Source organism: Leopardus geoffroyi, chromosome B3 (genome assembly GCF_018350155.1).
Source record: "Leopardus geoffroyi isolate Oge1 chromosome B3, O.geoffroyi_Oge1_pat1.0, whole genome shotgun sequence".
NCBI classification, from domain to species: Eukaryota; Metazoa; Chordata; class Mammalia; order Carnivora; family Felidae; genus Leopardus; species Leopardus geoffroyi.
Window position 1 is genome coordinate 112,642,637 of NC_059337.1, and position 24,265 is coordinate 112,666,901.

At 36.4% G+C, this 24,265-nt stretch overlaps 1 protein-coding gene across 23 annotated transcripts in view; it reads left to right on the plus strand.

Annotated features, from left to right (window-relative positions):
- The first annotated feature begins 1,737 nt into the window (after positions 1 to 1,737).
- GPHN (gephyrin) overlaps positions 1,738 to 24,265 on the plus strand; it is a 631,205-nt gene continuing 608,677 nt past the window's right edge. For 12 of the 23 annotated variants that reach the window (XM_045451287.1, XM_045451294.1, XM_045451297.1 and 9 more), the window contains exon 1: positions 2,174 to 2,912. In XM_045451287.1, coding sequence (XP_045307243.1) covers positions 2,849 to 2,912 — 64 coding nt within the window. In that variant the 5' untranslated portion in view covers positions 2,174 to 2,848. Of the gene's footprint in view, positions 2,913 to 12,235; positions 12,308 to 24,265 lie in introns of all 23 variants that reach the window. The other 11 variants (XM_045451285.1, XM_045451296.1, XM_045451289.1 and 8 more) reach the window with 5 other exon arrangements.

Sequence of the window (24,265 nt, forward strand, 5' to 3'; positions counted from 1 at the left end):
TTCCAGGGTGAACTTTGAAGAAATGCCATACTATATAGCAAGAGTAAAAAAGCATGTGCATACTGCAATATTCATTCAATAAGCAGCAGTAAAAGAAAAGTCACATTAGGGACACCTGAGTAAGGATGTCTGTCAGTTAAGCCTCAGACCTTGACTCAAGACAAGATCTCGCGGTTTACGGGCTCAAGACCTGTGTCGGGCTCTGTGCTGACAGCTGGGACCCTGAAGCCTGCTTTGGATTCTGTGTCTCCCTCCCTCTCTGCCCCCTCCCCTGCTTGCGTTCTGCCTCTCTCTCAAAAATAAACATTGCAGGGTGCGCCAGTGGCTTAGTCAGTAGAGCATCTGACTTCGGCTCAGGTCATGAACACATGGTTTGTGGGTCGGAGCCCTGTGTTGGGCTCTGTGCTGACAGCTCAGAACCTGGAGTCTGCTTTGGATTCTCTCTCCCTCTCTCTCTGCCCCTCCTCCGCTTACACTCTGCCTCTCTCTTTCTCTCAAAAATAAAGATAAAAAAAAAAACATTAAAAAAGTCACATTAAAGTCAGTGAGTTCTTCCTGTGCAAATTTTGTTACATTTTGCTAAATTTAGCAGAGATGAATACACTTGAGGAAAATTGTTGGAAGACAAGCACATATTATAGTTGTCCAATTTAGTTCTATTAATACTAGTTTTTTCAGCAATTTTAGTAGTTTCAGCAAACAAACCTCCATATATGTTAGAGTTAATTAAATTTTAATGAATTTCACCCTTATTACTTTTACAGATACAGGAAGTCCCTTGTTTTCTGTTATTTATTGTGAAAGGAAAATACCAGTTTCTTTCCACAGATAATTATAGAATATTCTAAGTTGAGAGGGTGCCTATTTAGTCTGCAACCTTAAAAACCCCAAACTTAGTTTAAGGTCATAGAACCTATTAGTAGGCAGGGTTAGGATTTCTCTAAAAATTCAAGACATTTTACAACTATTTCAAATTTGAGGGAGCCGTGGGGAATAAAGATTGCAAAGGCAAAAGATTGCAATATAGACTGCAAAGGCAGCAACGTAACCAACCATTTTCTTGGAGGTATTTTCACATATATCTCTCTCACTTGAAACTAGTTTAGAATCTGTTGGCCACCAGGCTCTATGGTGATAGATTATTAAAGTGGCTTTATGATCTGCCTTCCATTTTTTATCTACCATAAAAAATACTAGCAATGCACATACTCAAAAGAAGTTTTACTATTTTATCCCACCTCAGTTTCATCCATCATCTACTTCGTATTCCCATTATTCAAAATGAAATACAAAACAATATGAATCTTCAGTTAGAGGATAAGTCCATGTTTCAATGGCACAATAAAAAAACATAACCATCAAATTGAGATTTTAATTGCGTACAAACGTTGATTATACATTTTTGACAATTTGCTTTTCATTCTTACGCTCCCCAAGTTTTTTATCATGGCTAAGAACGTTAGGAAAAAAAAAAATGTGTGTATTATTTTTTTAATTCCCAAATTGAAAAGGCTAGAAAACAACAAGAAGCCAAGGTGAAATTGCCAAAGGTGATTAATAATACATTTATGAAAGGTACATGAAAATAAGTGACAACAAAAACTATTTTTATGGTAATCTCACATCCTACAAATGATGAAATGAAACTCAATTGTCACGGCCTGGCTTCTACTTCCAATCTTTCGATCGTGGTTCAGGGGCAAGGAACACGTTGTTCTCATTCTCTGAGATTGGTGCTTTTCATCTAAAAGCAGAGACCGTGGTGGTGATGGAGCGTAAGGCCACGAAACCACGGGACACCGGGAGGAAGAAACGCCAGGTTATGCCCATTCAGGATGCTCTGCTTCGCTTGTGAGGACCGTCCTGTGGGTACACACTTGGAAATGGGATCCTAAAGCAGAGAAGAAATGAAAATCCTCCGGCAGGGCGAGCCGACTGACGAAGCAAGCGGGAAGGTGAGGCGGGACAGGATAACTCCTTCACTACGGCGGGCTCTCGGTTTCAGTGGCCACCGTTCTGCCACCCACGTAGCTTTCTAAGCCACTTGCAGGTTTCCTGGCGCTTTCATGGGGTCCAGCGGCTGCACGAAGAAGCCCCGTATGCTGAGTCCTTTTCTCCTCCCCTTGGGAGAGCGGCTCCGCGGCCCGGAGAGCTGGCCCGCGGCTAACGACGACGCGCTGGCTCGGCAGGGGATTGCTTCTGTCTGGGGCTCGGCTGAGGCGGCGTTCGCGTCCCGCGCGCACCCGCGCCGCGTTCTCCAGCCAATCCGCCGCTACTCGCGCGCCCAGGAGCGTTCCTCCGTCCTTCTCGGGCTGGGCCGCCTCCTTCCCGCTCCCAGTACTCTGCAACCCGAGCTCTCACACCTCCCCTCACTCTCCACGAGTTCCACGCCTCGCGGTGTAGCTCCGCCCCTGTCCCCGAGTCCGCCCCCGCAACCCTCCGAGCGTGTGCACTCCTTTCCCTTCACTCGCCTGCTATCTAGCCGGTCTCGGTCTCGCTCACCGCAGAGCGGTCTGGGTCTCAGCGGCCTCGTCGGACGCCTCCGCGCGCTCTCCCCCTGCGGCCCGCCCCCCGACCCCTCTACCGCAGCTAGCCTCCTCCGACCTGGACGCGGAGTCGCGCGCTCTGACTCCGCCCCCCCCCACCGCGGACTCGCGCACTCCGGGCCGGGCCTCTCCCCCGCGCAGGCCGCGGAGCGCCCGGCCGCCTCCCCCTCCTTGCCCGGTCGCCGCGAGCTCCCCGGGCGCTCTCGCTCTCGCGCTCTCCGAGGCGAGCGCGCTCCCGGCCCGCGCGCTCCGGGCTCCGGCTTCTCCCGGCTCCTGTCAGTGCGGTGACTGCGCTGGGAAACATGGCGACCGAGGGAATGATCCTCACTAACCACGACCATCAAATCCGTGTCGGAGTCCTCACAGGTAACCGGGGGAGGAGGTCCGGGACCGTCGCGGCTGCTGTCCCCGACTAGTCTCAGGCTTCTCGTCTGTGGTGACTCTTCTCTGCGGCCTCGGGAGGAGGGAAGACTGAGGAGGGGGACGGGGGGGGCGCGTTTTACAACCGCTGAGAGCCGCCGGAGGTTGGGGTGTTCCCGCGGGCCCCCCAGGAACTGGGGCCGGCCCGTGGGATATCAGGCCCCAGTGCCTTCGCAGCCGAAGTCCCTGGCCCCCGGGGACTGAGGGGCTGGTGCGGCGGGCGCTGCGGGGCTCCTTGCTGCCGGTGCAGGCGGCGGGATCCCGGCTCCGCAGCTTGAAGCACGCCGCTCTGACTGGCCGGCGCGCTTCCTCCGCCAGTGCTCGTCTTAGAGAGGGGGGATTCCCGTTTCCACCCCCTCCCTCCCCTCCCCCCTCCGCTGGCGGCCCCGCGCTGCTGTAGCTGTGCTTGCCCCGGGCACCGGCCGGACACCACACTGGGGAATATCAGGCGAAACTCTGCTCTGCCTCCGGCTACCCGTCGCCAGTCGGGCATCCCCTCAACCACCCGTGGGACACCCCTTGTCTGTCCCGAGAGGTGGGGGATCGCTTGCACCCAGACCTCGGAAAGTGTCTGCATTCCGCCTTCCCCAGCAAAGGGCCCTCTCTCTGCCCGCCTCTTGGTTTTCTTAGAGGAACGGGCTGCACCCTGCGGCCGGGGCTTTTTATTTGAGAGGGTAGGATTCCCTGACTTGGGCTTCTCTGTCCCCCTCCTTTCTGGGAACCCCCCTCTCCGGTTGGTCCCAAGGCTTGTGAGCAGCGCACTTTTCCTGGGTCTCGTTTCCCTCCCTCGCAGAAGCTGTGTGTGCTCTGCATGTCTGATTCCGTTGCGTTGTATTTGGGTAATATCCCTCAGTTCGGCGGTAGGCAGTTGCTGCAGGGCATGACTTCCGAGATGAATAGCAAGCCAATTTGTTGGGGGTTCTGCTGTGGTTCTGTAATTGGCAAGGTTTGTGTGTAATTCAGTGGCGAAGTGGGGGTTAAAGAACTATATTTGGAATCTGAGGGCTTAGTTTGGAGTGAAGGAAATCCAAGGCACACTTGCTGTGATTTTGGAAAAAGAAGAGATGTAGACGGGAATCCTTGTGTCTCCCTAGTCCCCCGCCCCTCACTTCTTATTTTTTTTTTTCTCTTGTCAAATTCTGACAGGTTGAGACGGTGCTCGAGAAGGGACTAAATTGAATGAGACTTGCTTTTATTAGGTAGAAAAAAAAATCTCTGTCGGTAGATATTGAGTGCTAAGCTTATTTGGCTGCTGAGTTTTATGAAAAGGAGATATCCGTGGCACCCCTTCCTCTCTTTTAAGTAAAAGGGTTGCCTTGCCGTGGTATTCTTTCCAGATGTTAATGGTGGTTTGTTGAATTTTCCTAATGGAAAGCCCCTGGGATAGAGAAACTAGTGTAAGCCAGTTGCAGGGAAGGGAACCCCCCCCCCCCCCCCCAAAAAAAAAAAGCAGATGATGCGCTGTTCTCTTCTTTTGGTGCTGAAACTGTTGCCTTGTGTGAAGATTCAGTTGTATCAGAATTCTTAGAGTTGACACTGCTGATTTTCAAAGAATCTAATCACGGGTGTAAAAATGTACAGCCTCTATCAGCCTTCAACTTGCTCTTTACAGTCCAGCCGGTTTTGAAAAATGATAGAGTAGTAAGAGTGAAGCTTAATAGAATCCAAAGTATTTCAGCTGTCCATGGAAACGAAAGGTCAAAGCTGTTTTCAAGTTAAACCATAGCGTTTAAAAAAAAAAAAGTATTTTTTTGTTGTTGTTAATTTAAGCTTTCCCTAATAGTTTTATTTAGTGAATCTTCTTACCTGGGTAAAGTGACACAGTAGATAGGTGTACAGAATGCTTTGAAAGATAACAGCCCTTATCTTTATCCCTACAATACTAATAGGGATAATATTGGTATGGAAACAACTAAAGAAACAATGTATGTAATTATTGTGCTGCTATTTAAATAAATTATGTTGTGTTTGAGGGCTAAATGTAAAAGGAATTCCATTCCCAGATGAATTAGGAGCAAATGTGACTATCTGAAGGGAGAATTTGGTTCATTTACTAAAGGTAAGAAGAAACTGGCATTTCAAAGGGGAGTTCAAAGTCAGTGGCAACCTTATAAATGAATATATTGTGAGGATGAGGTTCTTGAGCAGAATAAAAATGAAATGCAAGGACCTTGAAAAGCTTAGGTGGAATAGGTAGGTGGCACAGGCAAGATGTCAAGGAGAAAACTTTGGCAGTGGAATTAACAGTAATCTGGAGAAGCTGTCTCATGAAAATGAGGTACAGTAGTTTAGGGGGAAAAGTCTAGGGTCAAGAATAAGGATATAGCTGAAGGAACGAAAAAGAAGTTTCAGAATTGGAAGAAATGGTAATGGAGGACAATAGTATGTGGTGATAAAATGGACACGTGAAGTCAGAAATAACTTATGTTTTTACTTGAAAAGTTATAGTCAACTTCGAAAGAGCCTGGAAACAGAAGAATCAGAGGAAAGAACACCAGTTCTCAGTCTGCAAATAGAGGATGTTTATTACAGACAGCTTAAAATTTGTGGTCTTGATATTCCATGTGATTTTGTGCAAGAAAAAACCCTACAAAAATGAAGCTATGTTGTGTGATTTTGCGTCTCATATAACTTAAAGTTTTGCAGTTTTACTGTGTAAAAGTTTTCTTTATTGAACTTAGTACTATGACTTCATACTTAAGAAAATTGAATTAAGAGGCCTCACTTAAAATTGTGATTTTATGAGTTATAATTTGTGGCTCTCTTAAAGGCGGAGAGCGTGTTTTAGAAAATATCTTCTACATGCTTCATGATAATGATAAGTATTTTTATCTATTTTTAAGAGGTGATTGAAAGTATTGTCTACCTATGCACACATTTTACAATGTGTTTGTATTTTGGTGAAATTGTGTTGTCATTTCTCAAGTCTTTAATTGACTTTCATTGTGACATTTTTTATTATCTGTTGAAAAATCATATGTATACTTTGAAACTTCTCATCCTCTGTATTTTTTTTAGTCTTCATCTTGGCTATGAATTTTGCAAATAGATGTAGTATGCAGTCTGTTGAAATTCTCATCAAATATTAGAATTTTGAAAAAGTGGTAGGAAAATATTTAGCAGAGGCATTTCTTTTTGCTTAATGGTCTTGAATCATTTTGGACTTGAAAATTAGATTATAATAATTAGTGTGACATGGCTGTTTTAGTTATGCTAATTATCAGGAAAATGGGAACATTTAGGTACATAAAAATTGGTTATCACGGAAACATTTTAGGTTTATAGCAGACTCATTATATATTAATGTGTCACTTTTCACCTACTTTTTTCTATTTCTAAATAAACTCTTTATCCAGGGAGCACACTAGTTCTCTAACTGTTAAAGCTTCACAGAAACATCAGGAAACTAATGAATGCATGCATTTATATAATATAGAGAATGAGAATAGGGATCTGTAATCAGTAGAAGATATTAGAACAAATATAAGACTAGATAATAGAGATTAAAAACTAATTGTAAAGTAGAACACCAAATATATTACATATAGGCAGTATTTTAGTCATTCATAAATAAAGTCATTCAAAATATTTAACAGATTCTAAACCGAGGAGATTATAATCATGTAAGTCTAAATTGTTGAGGCATTTATTTTATTTCATTCCTCAAGTTTATCCTTGTACGTTTTCTGAAAAGCTTATTTTTGATGTTTATATATCTTTGTTTTGAGAATAGGTGTTGTCATTAACTAGGCAAATTCGTATTGCAAATCAAACTTAAATTCTACCGAATGGAATTTTGTGTTCAGGCAAACATACCAATATTGATCTGTATGACCATTGTTAAAAAGAATTCTATTCCTCAAACTAGGTCATTCTTTCACGAATTTTTGGTTGAAATCAACGTATTAGAGAATTAAATGTTTAGCTAAAGTAGGAAATCATTAATTTCTAATGAATATACTATCATCACTGGCTAACAACCTTATAAGCTAGCAGTACCTATGTTGTTATATATTAAGAGTTTTAACTATATTAAAATCATGTATGACTATTTGACATTAACTGAGGTGTGGAGAATCAGTATGTTGCTGGGGAAGAAACAATGAATAAGAGTCTAATTTTATTCTTACTGGTGATACATTCGTATTTAAGGTGAATAAAGTACTTTGTGAAACACTCAGTAAAATAGATAAAACTTATACTTTCCTCCTGTAAATAGGATTGAAGAACAAGGAAACATATTTGGAATTTGAGCTGTTAAAAAAAAAAAAAAGAGATCTTAAAAAAGAAGCAATGAAACCACAAGAGATTTTTTTCCTTCACATCTGGGCAGAGAAGATAAATACCACAGAAGAAGAAAAGATTATTTAACCTGCTCAAAAGTATTTGGGACTGTAGTTAGTATGGATAGCATGCAGTCTTGCTTAATTTTTGAGCAACCACCCCAAAAGCAAAAGTCTAATGAAGTATCTTCATGTAGAAGTTGTATCCAGGTTGTTCAATGAATTCATAAGTGAATTTGTGTTCAATATATTAATTTTAATTAAACTTTCTTAAATTTTATAATTAAACAACCCGATTATTTTTACAGTTTTTCCAGTAAGTATGCATTTTGAAAGAATGGAATTAAACTTACTATATGCTTTAAAAAAAATTCCTAATTTGAAAAATAAGGGGGCAAGGAAATGAGATGTGGTAAAAAGGGGCATTATACAATTTGTGTCCTGCTTTTCATATTGGGTACATGATATTGTGTCAAGGGATACTCTTTAAGGATTCTAAGTCTTAGAATCAATTTTACTTGACAATGTATAATTTAAACTGCTTTAAGTATGTGTAAATTAGGAACAGAATGTAGAATTCACATGAATTGTTAAGATAAAATTAGAAACTTCAAAGACATTTCAAGTAAACCCATTTTACAGCTCCAGACCTCATCAATCTTCTCTGTTATTGGTCCTTTGACACCAAAAATTTAAGGAGCACTGGGTCATGGGAAGAACGCTAGAAGACTGGCTTTGTAATGCTAGATTGGCCAGTAAAGTTTTGTAGTATTACTTAACTCTTAGCTTTTCTTACCACTAACCAGAAGGAGTCATTCTCTAAGATCACTTTAAACTCTCATGGCAATGTTTCTATACTTTAGCATCTTGAACAACTGGAAAGAGAAATATAGGATATCAGACTTAGTTAATATTTTTTGTCTCAATGAAAATCATGATGGGAGGGGTTAGAAAAATGCAAGAGAATAAGAAACGGAAGAAAAGATAAAATTTCAGAGGTTAAGTCCTGTCAGTATAAACTGAAGGAAAAATATTTAGATTTTTTTTCATTTGGAATTTTTTGTGTTGGGGCGCCTGGGTGGCTCAGTTGGTTGAACTTCAGACTCTTGATTTCTGCCACATGTCATGATCAATCTCATGACTCGTGAGATTGAGCCCCACGTTGTAGGACTCTGCTGATAGTGTGGAGCCTGCTTGGTTTTCTCTCTCTTTCTCTCTCTCTGCCTCTCCCCCTCTCATGCTCTCTCTCAAAGTAAATAAACATTGAAAAATTTTTGTGACATTGATAATCCTCTGTTATCAGTAGTGTCAGTCTTATACTTAATTTCAGACTTAGCTCAAGCATTACTTCCTCAACAAAATCCTAGAAATTATTCTCTACAATGATGTCTTTGTTTTCCTGCAGTATTTATAAATGTTGTCTATACCCTGTAATCATGTATATGTGGGAGGCTACAAGGTATAGTTTTAAAAAAAGACAAAAGTACTTTAGAGTCAAACAAACTTAGATTTCAGACCCAGATTTGGTCTTTATTTTGGGAAGTCATTTAATCTCTCTGAATTTCAGTTTCCTTCTCCAAAATGAGGATGGCAATACTTATTTCACAGAGTTGTAAGAACTGAGATAACGTATGTGAAAATGCCTACCATATATGTCTAACTTGGAGTGTATATTTAATTATCTTCCTTTTCTTATCATATGTTGCTTTGATGCAGTTTGGTAATGTCTTCATGTATAAACATCTTAGTCAAAGTAGGTTTTAAAGTTCTTGAAACAGAAGATTGTGTGCTTTATGTCTTTTGTGTCCTTTTGTTGTAGCACCTATTAATGAAGTAATGGCATAGGAGATGTATAATAAAAAAAATTGGGTGGTGTGACATTTATATAGTGGCTTAGGAAGCAGCTACCCAAAAACACTTAGGTTAACCAGAACTTCACTGTTACTAGTAAGAAGACAGTTCAGGGGTTTAGTATTTTTCTATATATTGCTAGTAAGAGGATGATATTAATAATGTGTATTTGAAACATTTTTATACTATCAGGTTTGATATATTTGCTTCTTAGTTGATGGGCAAGTCTTATGAGGATTATTTTAGAGTAATTTTACAGTAATTTTTAAAAATGTCATCTTAAAAAATGAAAAATTTATAGGTTGAAGAAATTCTGAAAATGTTATTTTGAAGGTCAGTTCTGATGGTCAAAATAGCATAAAATAGGAATCAAAAGTTCTATGTCTTCTATGACTTTCAAGACACTTAACTGCATTTTACCTCTGTTTCCTTAGCTTTGAGTGGGGGTAATTATGCTTACTTAATAGAGTTAATGTGATGAACAAAGGAAATAATGTATTCAGTATTCAACATCTATGTGCTAGGGTCTGTGCTAAAGTGAGGGATACAATGGTGAATAAGACAAATACAGTCCTAGTCCTTTTGGAGCTTATATTTTAGCATTAATAGGAACACGCTATTTAGTCAACTTGGATATTGACAAATTCATGCTTCATTTATGTTGCATTTCAAGGAATAAAGTGCTTCTATATTTTCTTTTTGATGTAGATTACTTAAGTATAAACATCAAAACTTTTCGTGTAAAGCCATTTTTGACACGAATTTTTAAACCATTACATATTTCCTACTTTCTAACATAGAAGATATTGAACATAATTTATTTTTGTTCAATCAGGTTTAAGTAATTATAGCTAACAATTATCAGGCCTATATACATGGTATAAACATGTTCAATTTGTTCTAAGCATTTGGCGCCTGTTATGTAATCCTTATGGCCTTTATAAGTTGCCCTTCACCTTCTAGTTTCTAATCTACTATACCCTTGGGAAGCACACAAACTACCTTGATAAGAATTAAACATGGTAGCATATCCATTTAGACTTGCAGGTCTAAAGAATGATTGTTTTCACTTTTGGGTTGAGGGCATTAGAGAAGGAATGGTTATTACTATAAGACCAAAAGACATTTACATATTTCTTTGTACTTTGACATTTCAGGATCATGGCTAATTGTGTCTGCCTGATGCTGAAAATGTTAATAAAAATGCAGAAACTCATGAAAGGAAGAGACCAGTTTGAGTGCTAAGTGGAAATGTACTGTTAAGTTCTTTTTTTTTTTTTTTTTTTTTTACAAACATTAAGAAAAAAGTATACTTAATGATCTTTAAAGTCTAATTCAGGTTAAGAACTTTTGGATATCTTGGACACAAGAAATTGAATAGGGTAAATACTATTTTCAGACACAAAAAGGATGAAACATTAAAAATGTGATCACCTTTTCTCCCTTCCACTTAAGAGTCAATAGTGAATTATGATCCTAATGCAAGTTTAAAAAATTATGCTATGATAGCATTGATGTCTCCGCGATAGTAGTTACATTTGAATTTAGTTGCAAATGGGATAGCTTCTGAATACTTAGCACGTTGTTAATGAATTTTAAAAACTTATCGAGTATGTTTGTGTTATCGTAAAATATGTAACAGTACAGAAAGGTAAAGTGTAAAATTAAGCCCTACCACTCTACTTTCCCAGTCTCTTTCTCTCTAGTGTTAATCATTTTTAAGATTTTTAATTTTGGGGTGCCTGAGTGGCTCAGTTGGTTAAGCATCTGACTTCAGCTCAGGTCATGATCTCATGGTTCATGAGTTCAAGCCCCCCATGGGGATCTCTACTGTCAGTGCAGAGCCCGCTTCAGATCTTCTGTCTCCCCCTCTCTGCCCCTCCCCCACTCACTCGCTCTCAAAAATAAACATTTAAAAATAAGAAAAAGATTTTTATTTTTGTTCTTCTGTATACAAGCATATGTTTATTACATCAGAGTTTGCAAATTGGCAGACCGATGGCCATAACTGACCAATACACATGATTCATTAGGCCCCGGCTGTGTTTTTATAAAAAAGTGTGTTTCTAATATTTTAAAAATATATTTCATATAAACCCATATTTTTAACTTTTTAAGACTCAGCAACATGGCAACCTCTTTTTCATATGACAATAGTTGGTTAAGTGGTTGTCCCCTGGAAATAGAACATGTGTTCTCCAGTTTCTTTCAATTCCCACTGAACCTATTTATATTCTTTACCTAGCTCTGTCATTTGAATTTGTGATCTTTGCTCATACATAGTATTCTGCACCTACCACCCTTTCCAGCATGTCTTGGACATGTTTTTGTATTAGTGAAAATAATAATAGTTAACTTTTTTGAGAGCTTACCAAATGTAAAATGCTTTTCTAGAGCCTGTCATAGAGCCTATTAATTTAATCCTCATAATAGTATCACTGTTTTACAGTTAAGGAAATTATAGCAGAGAAAGATTAAGTAATTTGCTCAAATTACTGTGATGGGCGAAATTTAAAGGCCAAGCCGCAAGTTGAACCCATGTAGTCTCTTCCTAGAGTGTGAGCCTTTACCACATTATACTTCTTGGCATGTAACAATTAGTTCATATAGATATTTTCTTTTTATGCTGTATTTAATCATCAGTCATAGGTTATTCTGTATTTAATCATCAATCCTCAATTGATGAACCTTGAGATTTCTAATTTTTCGCTGTGACAAATGTTGTAGACAGTAACATTGTACATTTATCATTGCATATTTGTGAGTTTTTTTAAATGTAAGATTAATTACTCTAGACTTTTTGGGTCATTGGTATATGAATTTTAAAATTTTGATAGAAATTAGAAACTTGCCTTCCAAAAATAATGTGCTAATTATAATTAATATTCTCCTCTTCATTTGGTATGATCTTTTTTGTTACTTAACTGGTTCTTTTGAGATCTCTTTCTTGAATTACATATGTGGATTAGTACCCTTTTACTGCAAATGACAGGTACCTAGCTCAAAATTAAGTGAAAATGGGAAGTTACTAATTTATGTAGCTATGTAGGAGTATAGAGGAAGAATTGATTTTAGGATCTCAAGCAGTGTGATCAGGGAATTAATATAATCATGAACTCTTACTCTTCATTTCAGTGCTTTGTTTTCCTGAGTATGATGCAAGTTGCTCCTTTGTCCTTCTTTGAACCAATCATTATGACTAGGAGAGTGAGTACTTTTTTTTCCTAAGAATATAGTCTATTACATCTTTTCCTTTTTCTCCTTTCTCCTTTTCCTCTTTCTCCCGCTTCTTCCATGAAAAGGGTTCTCTGGCAGATAGTTATAAATTCAAACTGGAGCAAGTTAAGTTGTGAGAATTAGTGGGCTAAACTCAGGACCCCTTAATATCAATAGTGGCTAATTGATTTGTCAGTTAACTATGACTGACTTCCACTTCTTCATGCTGTGTTTAAGAATGCTTATCTAATGACATTTTAGAATAGTAATATACATGTAATAGTACGATTTTACTGGTTTTTACAACAGCCTTTTTATGTTACTTTATTTTAAATTTATGATCAGTTATGGGTCTTTAGTCTTTTTTTCCTATGAACAATCTCTCCCAGTGTTTTCTAAATTTTGTTCTAGCAACACTTCTCTGGGACATATTACAATAGGTATGGTGTGAAGAGGTTTTTCTTTTCTTTTCTTTTCTTTAAAAAAATTTTTTTAACGTTTATTCATTTTTGAGAGACAGAGAGAGACAGATATGAGTGGGGAATGGGCAGAGAGAGAGGGAGACACAGAATCTGAAGCAGGTTCCAGGCTCTGAGCTGTCAGCACAGAGCCCGACGCGGGGCTTGAACTTACGAACTACGAGATCATGACCTGAGCCGAAGTCTGACGCTCAACTGACTGAGCCACCCAGGCGCCCCAAGAGGTTTTTATTTTCAAATAAATTTGAAAAAAAGTGCTGTATAACATCCCTTCTTTTGGAGATTCATAATATATTAAAGCATATTAGCATAAAAGACATGAGTGATATTATGGTTGTGGATCCTGTTGAACTTTAGTCTAGTGTTTCTAAAACTTTTTGAGAATGGAACACTTTCTCAAGGCACACCAGAATTCAATACTTCTTTGGGAAATTGTGTTTTTTTCCCCCTATAAATGGTCTTTTGGAAGTCTGTGTAAGACCCTTATATTTATTCTTTTAGCTTTTTGCTGTAGAAATAGTGGTTACCTATAATAATCTCCACCATGAAGATTTTTTTAGTTTGGATTTGTATATATATATATGTATGTATATATACGTGTGTGTGTGTGTGTGTGTGTATATATATATATATATATACACACACACATATTCAATTGCTTACCAATTCCCATTTCTTTTTTTTTTGTATTAAAATATTGACTGAATATATTATTCAGAAAATCTGTGATAGTGAAAACTAGAAAGAGCAATCTTGTTTTGTTATTATTACATGAGAAAGAACATTGGATCAAATTGTTTCGGATTTTTCCAGTGGGAGTTTGGTATCATTATCTGTGAAGTGTGAAGTTGAAGAGATGTTCTCTAAAATCTCCTTCAGCTCTAAAATCTTATTAATCTCAAACTCAGAACATGCCTCATATTTACCATTCTATTATTGCTTGTATTCATGTTACCTACAATCTGTTACTGACAGCACAATTATTGATCTGAAATGCCTTCCTTACTTCAAATAGGAAAAATTGCTAGACATCGACACTGACATTCATACCAAATATAAATGGAAATAAATGTCTGTTACTTCCACTGCAAAATATGTGCAATTTATTTCCTTCAATATCACATGCTACAGAGTTCAAATCACAAAGTGCTTAAGATTTGGAATAAACATTACATACATGTAATAACTGTCAAGCTTAGAAGAATGCTAGTGATTTGGATGTATTGAAGTATTACATTTTTCTTTTTTAATTAACAGATATATATCAAGATCTGGAAAGCCAAGATTAGTACTCCTCCCCTGCAAAAAGTTGTAAATATTTTGCTTACATATTTAAAATAAAGCTGTTGTAAAAATAAGACCTATAATTCTAATGAACACTATTGTTTTAGGATCACACAGATACTTGGAATAGTGGGCTCTGGATTAGACCACCTGGGTTTATACCTAAATTAAATGAAGTTAAATTTTTAGAGTTACTTAACTTTTCTAAGCTATGGTTTTCTCATCTGTAAAATGGGGAGTAATACCAATATCTGCCCTAGAGGGTTGTTGTGATAAGTGAGATAACTGTAAACATTTAATGAACGTGCCCACATAATAAGTACTTATTAAATGTTTGTTTATTGTAATAACTTTGAATGTAATTACCTTTATAAACATGGTAATGGAAATCCATAAATATAACTGCTATTATTATTATTTTATTATTATTTTTAAGTAAGCGCTTTGTGTGATGTGAGGCTTGACTCATGACCCTGAGATTAAGAGTTGCATGCTCTACTGACTGAGCCAGTCTGCTACCCCACTAATACATCTTTTAGATAACTGATCTAGTCATGGTTTATCTTCATGCTGTTTTTCCACTATTTCGTATTATCTTCTTTTAGGAGCAGCATTAAAGATGATTATTATACTGGGGTTGTCTTGATCTAAATTCCTATTTTCTATCTTAAATTTTGGGCTGTAAGGGTAAGAAGATGGTATTTGTAGTGTAATAACTAATGACAATTTGAGATTTTTGATATATACATTTAAAGTAAAGTATAGATGGGAAACTGTTTCTGATATTCTTTAAGTCTTATTAAGATCTGTGGAGAAAACTGCCTCTACCTATGTGGGTAATTTAATGGAGTTCTATTCTATAGTAAAGAAAGTAGAAAAGTTTTAAATATTATACAAATGATGCAGTAATTCAGGGTGGTAAAGCAATAGTAAAATAAAACTACATAGATGATTGTTGATTTGTAGAAGAGAGATTTTTAATTGGTAGATGAGGAAAAGAGTAAGCCCCAGGGATAAGGAGCCAAGACTTGGGCCTGATTGTGCTTGGATTGAAGTAACAATTAGTTGGGGTATAAGGCAAAGGAATATTATGTATAAAAAGGGGGAAATACTTATGAAATATCAGATGCCAAAAGAAAATCTGTAGAATTTACAGCATTGTGCAGATCGGTCTGTGAAGTATTATTAGGTGGAAAAAAACCCTGTCAACTATACATTATGGTGAAACATTCATGCTTTTCTGATTTTTAATGGAATTCAGAAGTGGGTCATATCTAATATATGAGAAACTTGAGATCCCCTACCCGCATAGTAGGAACTGATAAGCAAAATAATTATGGATCTGATTTTATTACTCTGTTGTTTTCCTGCCCATGATTAATATATTAGACTGACTGTACTCTGACTTAACAAACAATACAGACCAGTTCAATATTGTCTTAGTCCTTTTGGGTTGCTCTAATAAAGTACCATAGACTGGGTGGCTTATAAACAACAGAAATTTATTTTTCATGTTTCTAGAGGCTGGCAAATCTAAGATCAAGGTACCAGCAGCTGATCTGATGTCCAGTGAGGGTCCACTTCCTGGTTGATAGACAGCTATCTTCTCTTTGTCTTCTCACATGGCAAAAGTGGGAAGGGAAGTCTCTGGGTCTCTTTTTTAAGGGCACTAATTCCATCCTTATGACCCCATCGCCTCCCAAAGGCCTCACCTTCAAACATCATTGCACTGATTTTCACATAATGAATTTTGGGAGGACACAAACATTCAGCATGTGGCAAGCATGTGATTTGCTTCACATTATGTGAGGCTAAAACCACTAAATATTTATAGTGTCATCCATCCTTTGAGTATGAGGAGTTAGTTGTAAAGTAGGTTTACATTTTAAGTCATTTATATATTAAAAACACTTGCCAAGTACTGTATGATAGAATTTACCAAACTTTTTCTGTAAAAGGCCAGATAGTAAATATTTTGGGCTTTCTGGACTATATGATTTCTGTCACAGCTATTCAGGTCTGCCTTTGTAGCATGAAAGTAGTCATAAGCAATATGTAAATGCATGAGCACGACTGTATTCCAATAAAACTTTATTTATAAAAATGGATTGTGGGCCAGAGTTGGCACAAGAGCCATAGTTTGCTAAATCCTGCTCCAAGACATAGTCTGTGTTAGAAAAGTATAATTCCAAATTACTTGTATGTGAATTGAACTTTTATGTTAGTTAAAATTTGCATTTATAAACCATCACAAAACTTAGTGGCTTAAAACTACAGTTTAATGCCTCTCACATTTCTACAAATTAACTCAGTGGTTCTGTTGTAGGTGGCATTAGTTGGGGTTCTGGTATAGCTGCAGTCGTCTGGAGGCTTAAATGGGACTGTTGTCCAGGGCCTTGGTTCTCCTACATGTGGATTTATCCACATGGCTGATTCATTAGCCTCATGGTGTGATGGCTGGGTTCCAAGAAGCATTCCAAGAGCAAGCATTATGAGAGGGAGGAAGCAGAAGCTGCCAGCCCAATTAAGGAATAGGCCTGAAACTGGCACAGCTTCATTTTCACCATTTTTTATTGGTCACAGCACTAGCCCAGAGTCACCGTGGGAAGAGACTAGGAATACTAGGAAGAGTGGTTAGTTGGGGGTCGTCAGAGTAACTGTCTATCGCAGAATTGTTCAAATTGAACTAGCTTTAGTAAAGAGGAAATTTATTATAAGAATAATGGGGTGTCTAATCTCATAAAACCTAAGTATAGGATGAAGCCTTAGGAATATTGGATCTAGGGTTTGAAGGTCCTCAGGACGGTTTTTCATTTTTGCTTTGTTCTGTAAGTTTTATTTTCTTTCACCACAGATTTGCCTTTTTCACAATGGAAAAAACAGTGCCATCAACAGTTTCTATATTATTTATATCTTCCCATTTCAGCTATCCAGAGAAGGACTGACTTTATTTTCACAGTTGTGTTTCTAAAATTTTTGAGGAAGAACTTTGTCCTGGACCAGTCATTTGTGATCAAAGGATAGAGGTTATGCTGTACCAACCATGTGGACAGGAGCAGGGTCAGTTAACAGAAAAATGATGCTGAATATATAATCCTAAAATAGTTTACTTATTTCTTCCCTAACCATCTGTTTATTGAGATAAAATAATTTCATAAATAATTTGTTTCCCCACTGCAGGACTAATTTACTTCTTTCTTCAGCTATCTGCCTACAGATATTTCATTTTTTGGAGAGTAGACTAAAGTAAGGACTGGGATTAGTTCAGTATCTTGAATATTCATAATACTCTCTTATTGCTTTGAGTAGGGGACAGCAGCATTTAGTATATACTATCTCACTTTGCCACTGTTAATATAGAATCAAATATGAAAGTTATCTTACTGTGCTGTTACTCATTGATTTCCAGGATTGATTTGGCTGATCTAGCTGGCTAAGTGAGTATATTTTTCCTTTGGAAAGGGTCTACTTACATACATGAAAGCAAGTAACTATAAGGGATACCTGGTTGGCTCATTCAGTTAAGCGTCTGACTTCAGCTCAGGTCGTGATCTCGTGGTCCCTGAGTTCAAGCCCCGTGTCAGGCTCTGCACTAACAGCTCAGAGCATGGAGCTGGCTTTGGATTCTGTGTCTCCCTCTCCTTCTACCCCTCCCTTGCTTGCACTCTCTCTCTCGAAAATAAATAAACATTAAAAAACAAGTAAGTATAAGACAGAGTGAAGAGCCATAATAGAAGTATAAGCAACATACTGTGGGTGCACAGAGGAAGGAACAATGAATTTAGACTGAAGAATGGCTGTAGGAGGGATGGTGTGGTATTTTTTTTATTTTATTTTATTTTATTATTTTATTTTATTATTTTATTATTTTATTTTATTATTTTATTTTATTTATTTTATTTTTTATTTATTTTATTTTATTTTTTATTTCTATAATTTATTTTTTATAATTTGCATCCAAGTTAGCATATGGAGGAGGGATGGTATTTTAAAGAAGGTAGTGTTTGAGTGGGGCCTGGAAGAATGAATAACCCATCCTGGGAAAAGCAAGGAAAGATAATCTGGCTGTCAGGTTTTTTTGGCTGCTGAAGGGGTGGCACTAGAATGTCTTGGCTAAAGTAGATGAACTTAAATATAGGTATAGGAAATTCAGTATGAACAGCTGCATGACTTATCTGATTTAACCTTCCTTAATTAGAATTACAAGAGCTAACTTGGTTTTGCTACATTCAGGCCTTAGGTGACTGTGTGGTAGTTTGAAGTTTAAGAATTAGATTTTTTAATTAAGTAGTTTATCTCAAAGACACAGATTTTTAGATATAGAACTTTAAGGATTATCTGGGCAAACCCATTCTACTAGGTAAAGAAACTAAGACCCAGTTAAATGACTTATTTAGGGTTACATGATAAAGTATGGGGCTAAAACCCAGGGCACCTTACTCGTAGTCTTGGGTATTAAAAACGTTATACGGTTATCCTTTGTAGTAAAATGATTTACCCCAGTATACACCCATTTGAATTTCCTGCTGTAACATTTTTAAAATGTGAGATATAACATACAGTAAAATGCACAAATGTTAATTGCACAGCATGATGAATTTTTCATGTATATAGACTCTTGTAAGTACCACCCGAGATCAAGATATGGAGCATTTCCAGCACTCCAGAATCTTCCTTCATGCCTTTTACTAGTCAATATCCATTTCCCATGCCACGCCCAAGTAATCACTATTCTGATTCTTTCCTCAGGGATTACTTTTGCCTATTCTTGAACTTTGTATAAATAGAATGACTTCTGTCACTCATCATTATGTCTATGATATTCATCCATGTTGTGTGTAGCAGTTGTTCATTTTATTGTTATGTAGTATTCCATTGAATGAATGGATCATTATTCTTCTGTTAATAGACATTTGAATTATTGCTAGTTTTGACTATTGTTAATAAAGCTATTATGAATATGATTTTGTATGTCTTTTGATGAGTAAATTGCCTCATAGGTGTAGAATTGCTGGGTTGTCATTTCCCAAAAAAGTTTTACCATTTTCTATCCCCACCAGCAAAGGAAGATAGTTTCAGTGTTCTGCATTCTTGTCAAAATTTGGTGTTGTCAATCTTTTTACTTTTAGCTGTCCTGGTTGGTGTATAGTGGTTTCTGATTTACATTTCCCAGATGAGTAATGATGTTGAGCACCTTTTAATATATTAAGATATATTAAATATTTAATATTTTAAATACATTTTTTAATAGGGCTGTCTTACAGATTTGTAGGAATTCTTTATAATTCTGAATGTAAGTATTTTGGACATATATATGGCAAATATCTCCTTCCAGTCTGTGGCTAGTCTTTTCATTCTCTTAATAGTGTCTTTTAATAAATAAAAATTCTTAGTATTAATGAAGTTTCATTTATTAAATTTTATGTGTAGTGGGTTTTTTTTTTTTGTGTGTGTGTGTGTGCATGTATAAGATATCTTTGCTTACTATAAGATCATGAACATATTCTCCAAAATTTTCTTCTAGAAGCTTTATTGCTTTCCCCTGTACTTGAACTTTTTTGGTGCATTTCAGATTAATTTGTATGAATGAGGCAAGGTAGAAATCAGTAGCTTTTTTTTTTTTTTTTTTTTAACAGCTTATGGATATCCATTTGCTCCTACTCGATTGTAGGGTACCTTTGATATAAATCAGATGGCTCTGTTTCTAGAGTGTATATTGTGTTCCACTGGTGTGTTTGTGTATCCTCACACCAGTATTATCCTGTCTTAGTTACTAGGAATTTATACTGAGTCTTGATACCTGGTGGTATAGGTTTTCCAATTTTTTTTCTCCTTCAGTGTTTTTCCTTTTGAGGGGAGCTATACTTCATATACTAATACTAAATACATATGCATCTAGAATCATTACAATACAAAAATCGATTGGTATTACATTTGGGATTGCATTGAAGCTGTACATCGATTTGGACAGAATTGGCATCTTTAACAGTATAGAATCTTCCATTCTATAAACCTGTAAACATGGATATCTATCTGTTTACTTGGATAATTTTTAAAAAAATGTTTATTTATTTTGGAGAGATAGAGCATGAGCTGGGGAGGGGCAGAGAGAGAGGGAGACACAGAATCCAAAGAAGGCTCCAGGCTCTGAGCTGTCAGCACAGAGCCCAACGTAGGACTCGAACTCACGAAGTGTGAGATCATGACCTGAGCCGAAGTTGGACGCTTAACTGACTGAGCCACCCAGGTGACCCTCTATTTACTTGGATCTTTAAGTTCTCTCAGCAGTGTTTTATGATATTCAGATAATTCTATTTTATTTTTTTAATCTTTTTTTTTTTTTTTTTTTGAGAGAGAGAGAGAGAGAGAGAGAGAGAGAGAGAGAGAGGGAGGGAGGGAGGTAGGGGCAGAGAGAGAAGGAGACACAGAATCCAAAGCAGGCACCAGTCTCCAAGCTGTCAGCCCAGAGCTCAATGTGGGGCTTGAACTCAAGAATCATGAGATCATGACCTGAGCTGAACTTAACCGACTGAGCCATCCAGGTACCCCTTTGGTATTCAGTTTAGATTTCTCATACATCTTTGGTTTATGGCTAGATATTTGATGTTTCAAAGATGCTGTTGTAAATGATACAGTTTATTTAGATTTCATTTTCCAATTGTTTCATATTAATACATAGAAATACCACTGATTTCTGTATTTTCATCTGTAAACCACAACCTTCCTAATCACTTTAATATTTCATAGTGTGTAGATTTTTTTTTTTTGTATTTTCTATGCAGCAATATCATCTGGGAGTAATGATATTACTTACTCCTTTCCAGTCTCTGTACATTTTTTCTTTGTTCCTTATTGCAGTGGCCAAGACTTTCAGAACAATGGTAATAGAAATAGTGATAGTTTTATTCCTAAACTTAGGGGAGAAAATATTTAGTATTTCAATATCAATTATTTTGTTGGCTGTAGGTTTTTGTAGGTATCTTTATCAGATTATAGAAGTTCCCATCTATTTCTAGTTCTCTGAATCATTAATGGCTGTAAGTTTTATCAAATGGGTTTTCTGCTTTTATTGAGATAATCTGGTTTGTGTTTTTAAGTATATAATATGATGAATTACACTGATTGATTTCAGTGTTAAACTATCCTGTTACTCCTAGGATAAATCCAACTTTGTCATGATGTATAATTGGATTCAATTTGTTAATATTTTATTTAGGATTTTTACATCTATTGATAAGAAATATTAGCCTATTTTTTCCTTTCTAGTAAAATTTTTGTCAGGTTTTGATATGAAGATTTGCTGACCTTATAAAAACTATTGGGAAGTGTTCTTTTTGTCTCCCTTTTCAATCCTCTGAAGGAGTTTGTGTTAGATTGGTATATTTCATCTGTACTAGGAAAGAATGTTTATTCTGAAGTTTGTTGATGTTAGTGTTAATTGAGTTGTTGATGTTAGTGTTAATTGAGTTGTTCAAATCTTTTAAAGACTTTTTTTCCCTGTTTTTATCAGTACGACGAAAGAATCTTAAAATCACCAACTATGATTGTATCTCTTTTCTTTTCAGTTTTTTTCAGCTTTTCCTTTATATATTCTGGAACTCTTATTAGGTATATAAAAAGTTAGAATTGTTACAATTTATGGTTGAACCATTATGTCATTATGAAATATCCTTCTTTATCTCTAGTAATATTTCTTGCTTTGAGGTCTACTTTGAACTTCTGTTAACATAGTCACTCAGTCTTTTCATCAGTAATTCTGTTGTTTACTTTTTTCCTTCCTTTTATTTCAACCTATCTTATTCTTATATTTAAGACACTTATATTTAAGTGTCTTTTGGAAATAGCATATTATTCAGTCATGTTTGTTTAATCCAGTTTGACAATCTGTGTTTTAACTGGAATGTTTATTCTGTTTATATTTAATGTAATTACTAATAATAGTTGGATAGAAATCTATCATTTCTCTTGTTATTTTCTATCTCATATTCTTTCTTTTTTTTGTTCTTTAAAATTTTTCTATTTTTTGATTTGCCAAGTTTTCTAAATTTCATTTTTATTAGCTTTTTGTTTAGAGCTTCCACAATTATAATTTTTTAGTTATCATAGAGATTTTAATATTTTATTAGTATCAGTACTTTTACGAACAATGGAAAACTTAACACAGTTTAATTTCATTTACTCCTTCTCTGCTGTTTGTTTATATGTTTTACTTCAACGTGTGTTATAAACCACATAGACATTTTTTTTTTTTAATTTTTTTTTAACGTTTATTTATTTTTGAGACAGAGAGAGACAGAGCATGAACGGGGGAGGGGCAGAGAGAGAAGAAGACATAGATTCAGAAACAGGCTCCAGGCTCTGAGCCATCAGCCCAGAGCCCGATGCGGGGCTCGAACTCACGGACCGAGAGATTGTGACCTGAGCTGAAGTCGGACGCTTAACCGACTGCGCCACCCAGGCGCCCCCACATAGACATTTTTTAAACAGTGTTCTTTTGTATTTATCCACATATATAACCTTTCTAGTGCCCTTCATTTACTTTTGGAGTTCTTTGCTACCATCTGGGATAATTTCCCTTTTCCGTGAAGAAATTCCTTTAATATTTCATCTAGTGCTGATCTGCTAAATGCAGATTTTCTTAGCTTTTGTCTGTGAATGTCTCTATTTTGACTTCTTGAAGAAAATTTTCCTCATGATGAATTCTAGGTTGGTATCTTTTATTCTTTCAACACTACAAATACTCCTTTTCTGGCTACCATAATTTTTGTTGAAAGTCAGCCATCAGTCTTATTGTTGCTCTTTTAAAAGTAATGTGCTTTTTTTGACTGCTTTAACAAATTTTTTTTGTTTGTAGTTTATAACAGTTTGTGTAGTGTCTAAGCATGATTTTATTTGCATTCATCTTTTGCAGGAAAAATTTTAAATAAATAAATATTTTAAGTGTTTCCACCCTAATCTCTCTCTTCTCTCCTCAACTTGTTAGATGTTTTGTCATCATTAGATGTCATATGTCTGTTGTGCTTATTCTTTTCTTTCTATGAGTTAGGTATTTCTACTGTTTTTTTTTTAAGGATATTTATTTATTTTGAGAGAGAGAGAGAGAATGCAGGAGAGGGGCAGAGAGAGGTAAAGAGAATCCCAAGCAGGCTCTGCACTGTTAGCACAGAGCCTGATGCAGGAATTGATCCTATGAACTGTGAGATCATGACCTGAGCCAATATCAAGAGTCAGATGCCTAACTGATTGAGCCACCCAGGCGCCCCATCTACTAACTTGTTTTTAAGCTTACTAGTTCTCTCGTTTGCTGTGCCCAGACAAATATTAAATCCATCCAGTGAATTTAAGTTAATTTATCTTATTTTTTCAATTCTAAGAAGTCTGTGTGATTCTTTTTTTAATAGATTTCCATTTTTTTTGTTGACTGTCTTCATACTTTTATATATTTTGTCTACTTTTTTCTCTGTTTATGAACATATTAATAATTGCTTGAAGTCTTTGCTTATTCCACTATCTGCATCATTTCTGACTGCTTCTGTTTTCTGCTTTTTGTCTTGATTACAGGTCATATTTTCTTGTCTCTTCACATATGTTGTTAAGGAAGGAAAAAATATACCATGAATAATAATGAAAAGTAGAGTAGTTATATGAATAGATGTTCATTTTTTTAAAGTTGTATAGTAAACAATATATAATTGTTTAAATTATATATAATTTAAATTATATTAAATAAATTATATTAAATAAATTATGTATATAATTTAAATTATATTAAATAAAAGCCTCTATCTAGTTAAATTATATATTTAACTAGATAGAGGCTGAAAAAAATCTCTTCCTCCAGAGATGGTTTTCCTTTTCTTTTCTCTTTTTTTTCATTTTTTATTTTTAAAAATTTTCATCCAAATTAGCATATAGTTCAACAATGATTTCAGGAGTAGATTCCTTAGTGCTCCATTTAGCCCATCCTCTCTCCCACAACCCCTCCAGTAACCCTCAGTTTGTTCTCCATATTTGAGTCTCTTCTGTTTTGTCCCTCTCCCTGTTTTAATATTATTTTTGTTTCCCTTCCCTTATGTTCATCTGTTTTGTCTCTTAAAGTCCTCATATGAGTGAAATCATATGTTTTTTGTCTTTCTCTGACTGACTCATTTCACTCGCATAATATCCTCCAGTTCCATCCATGTAG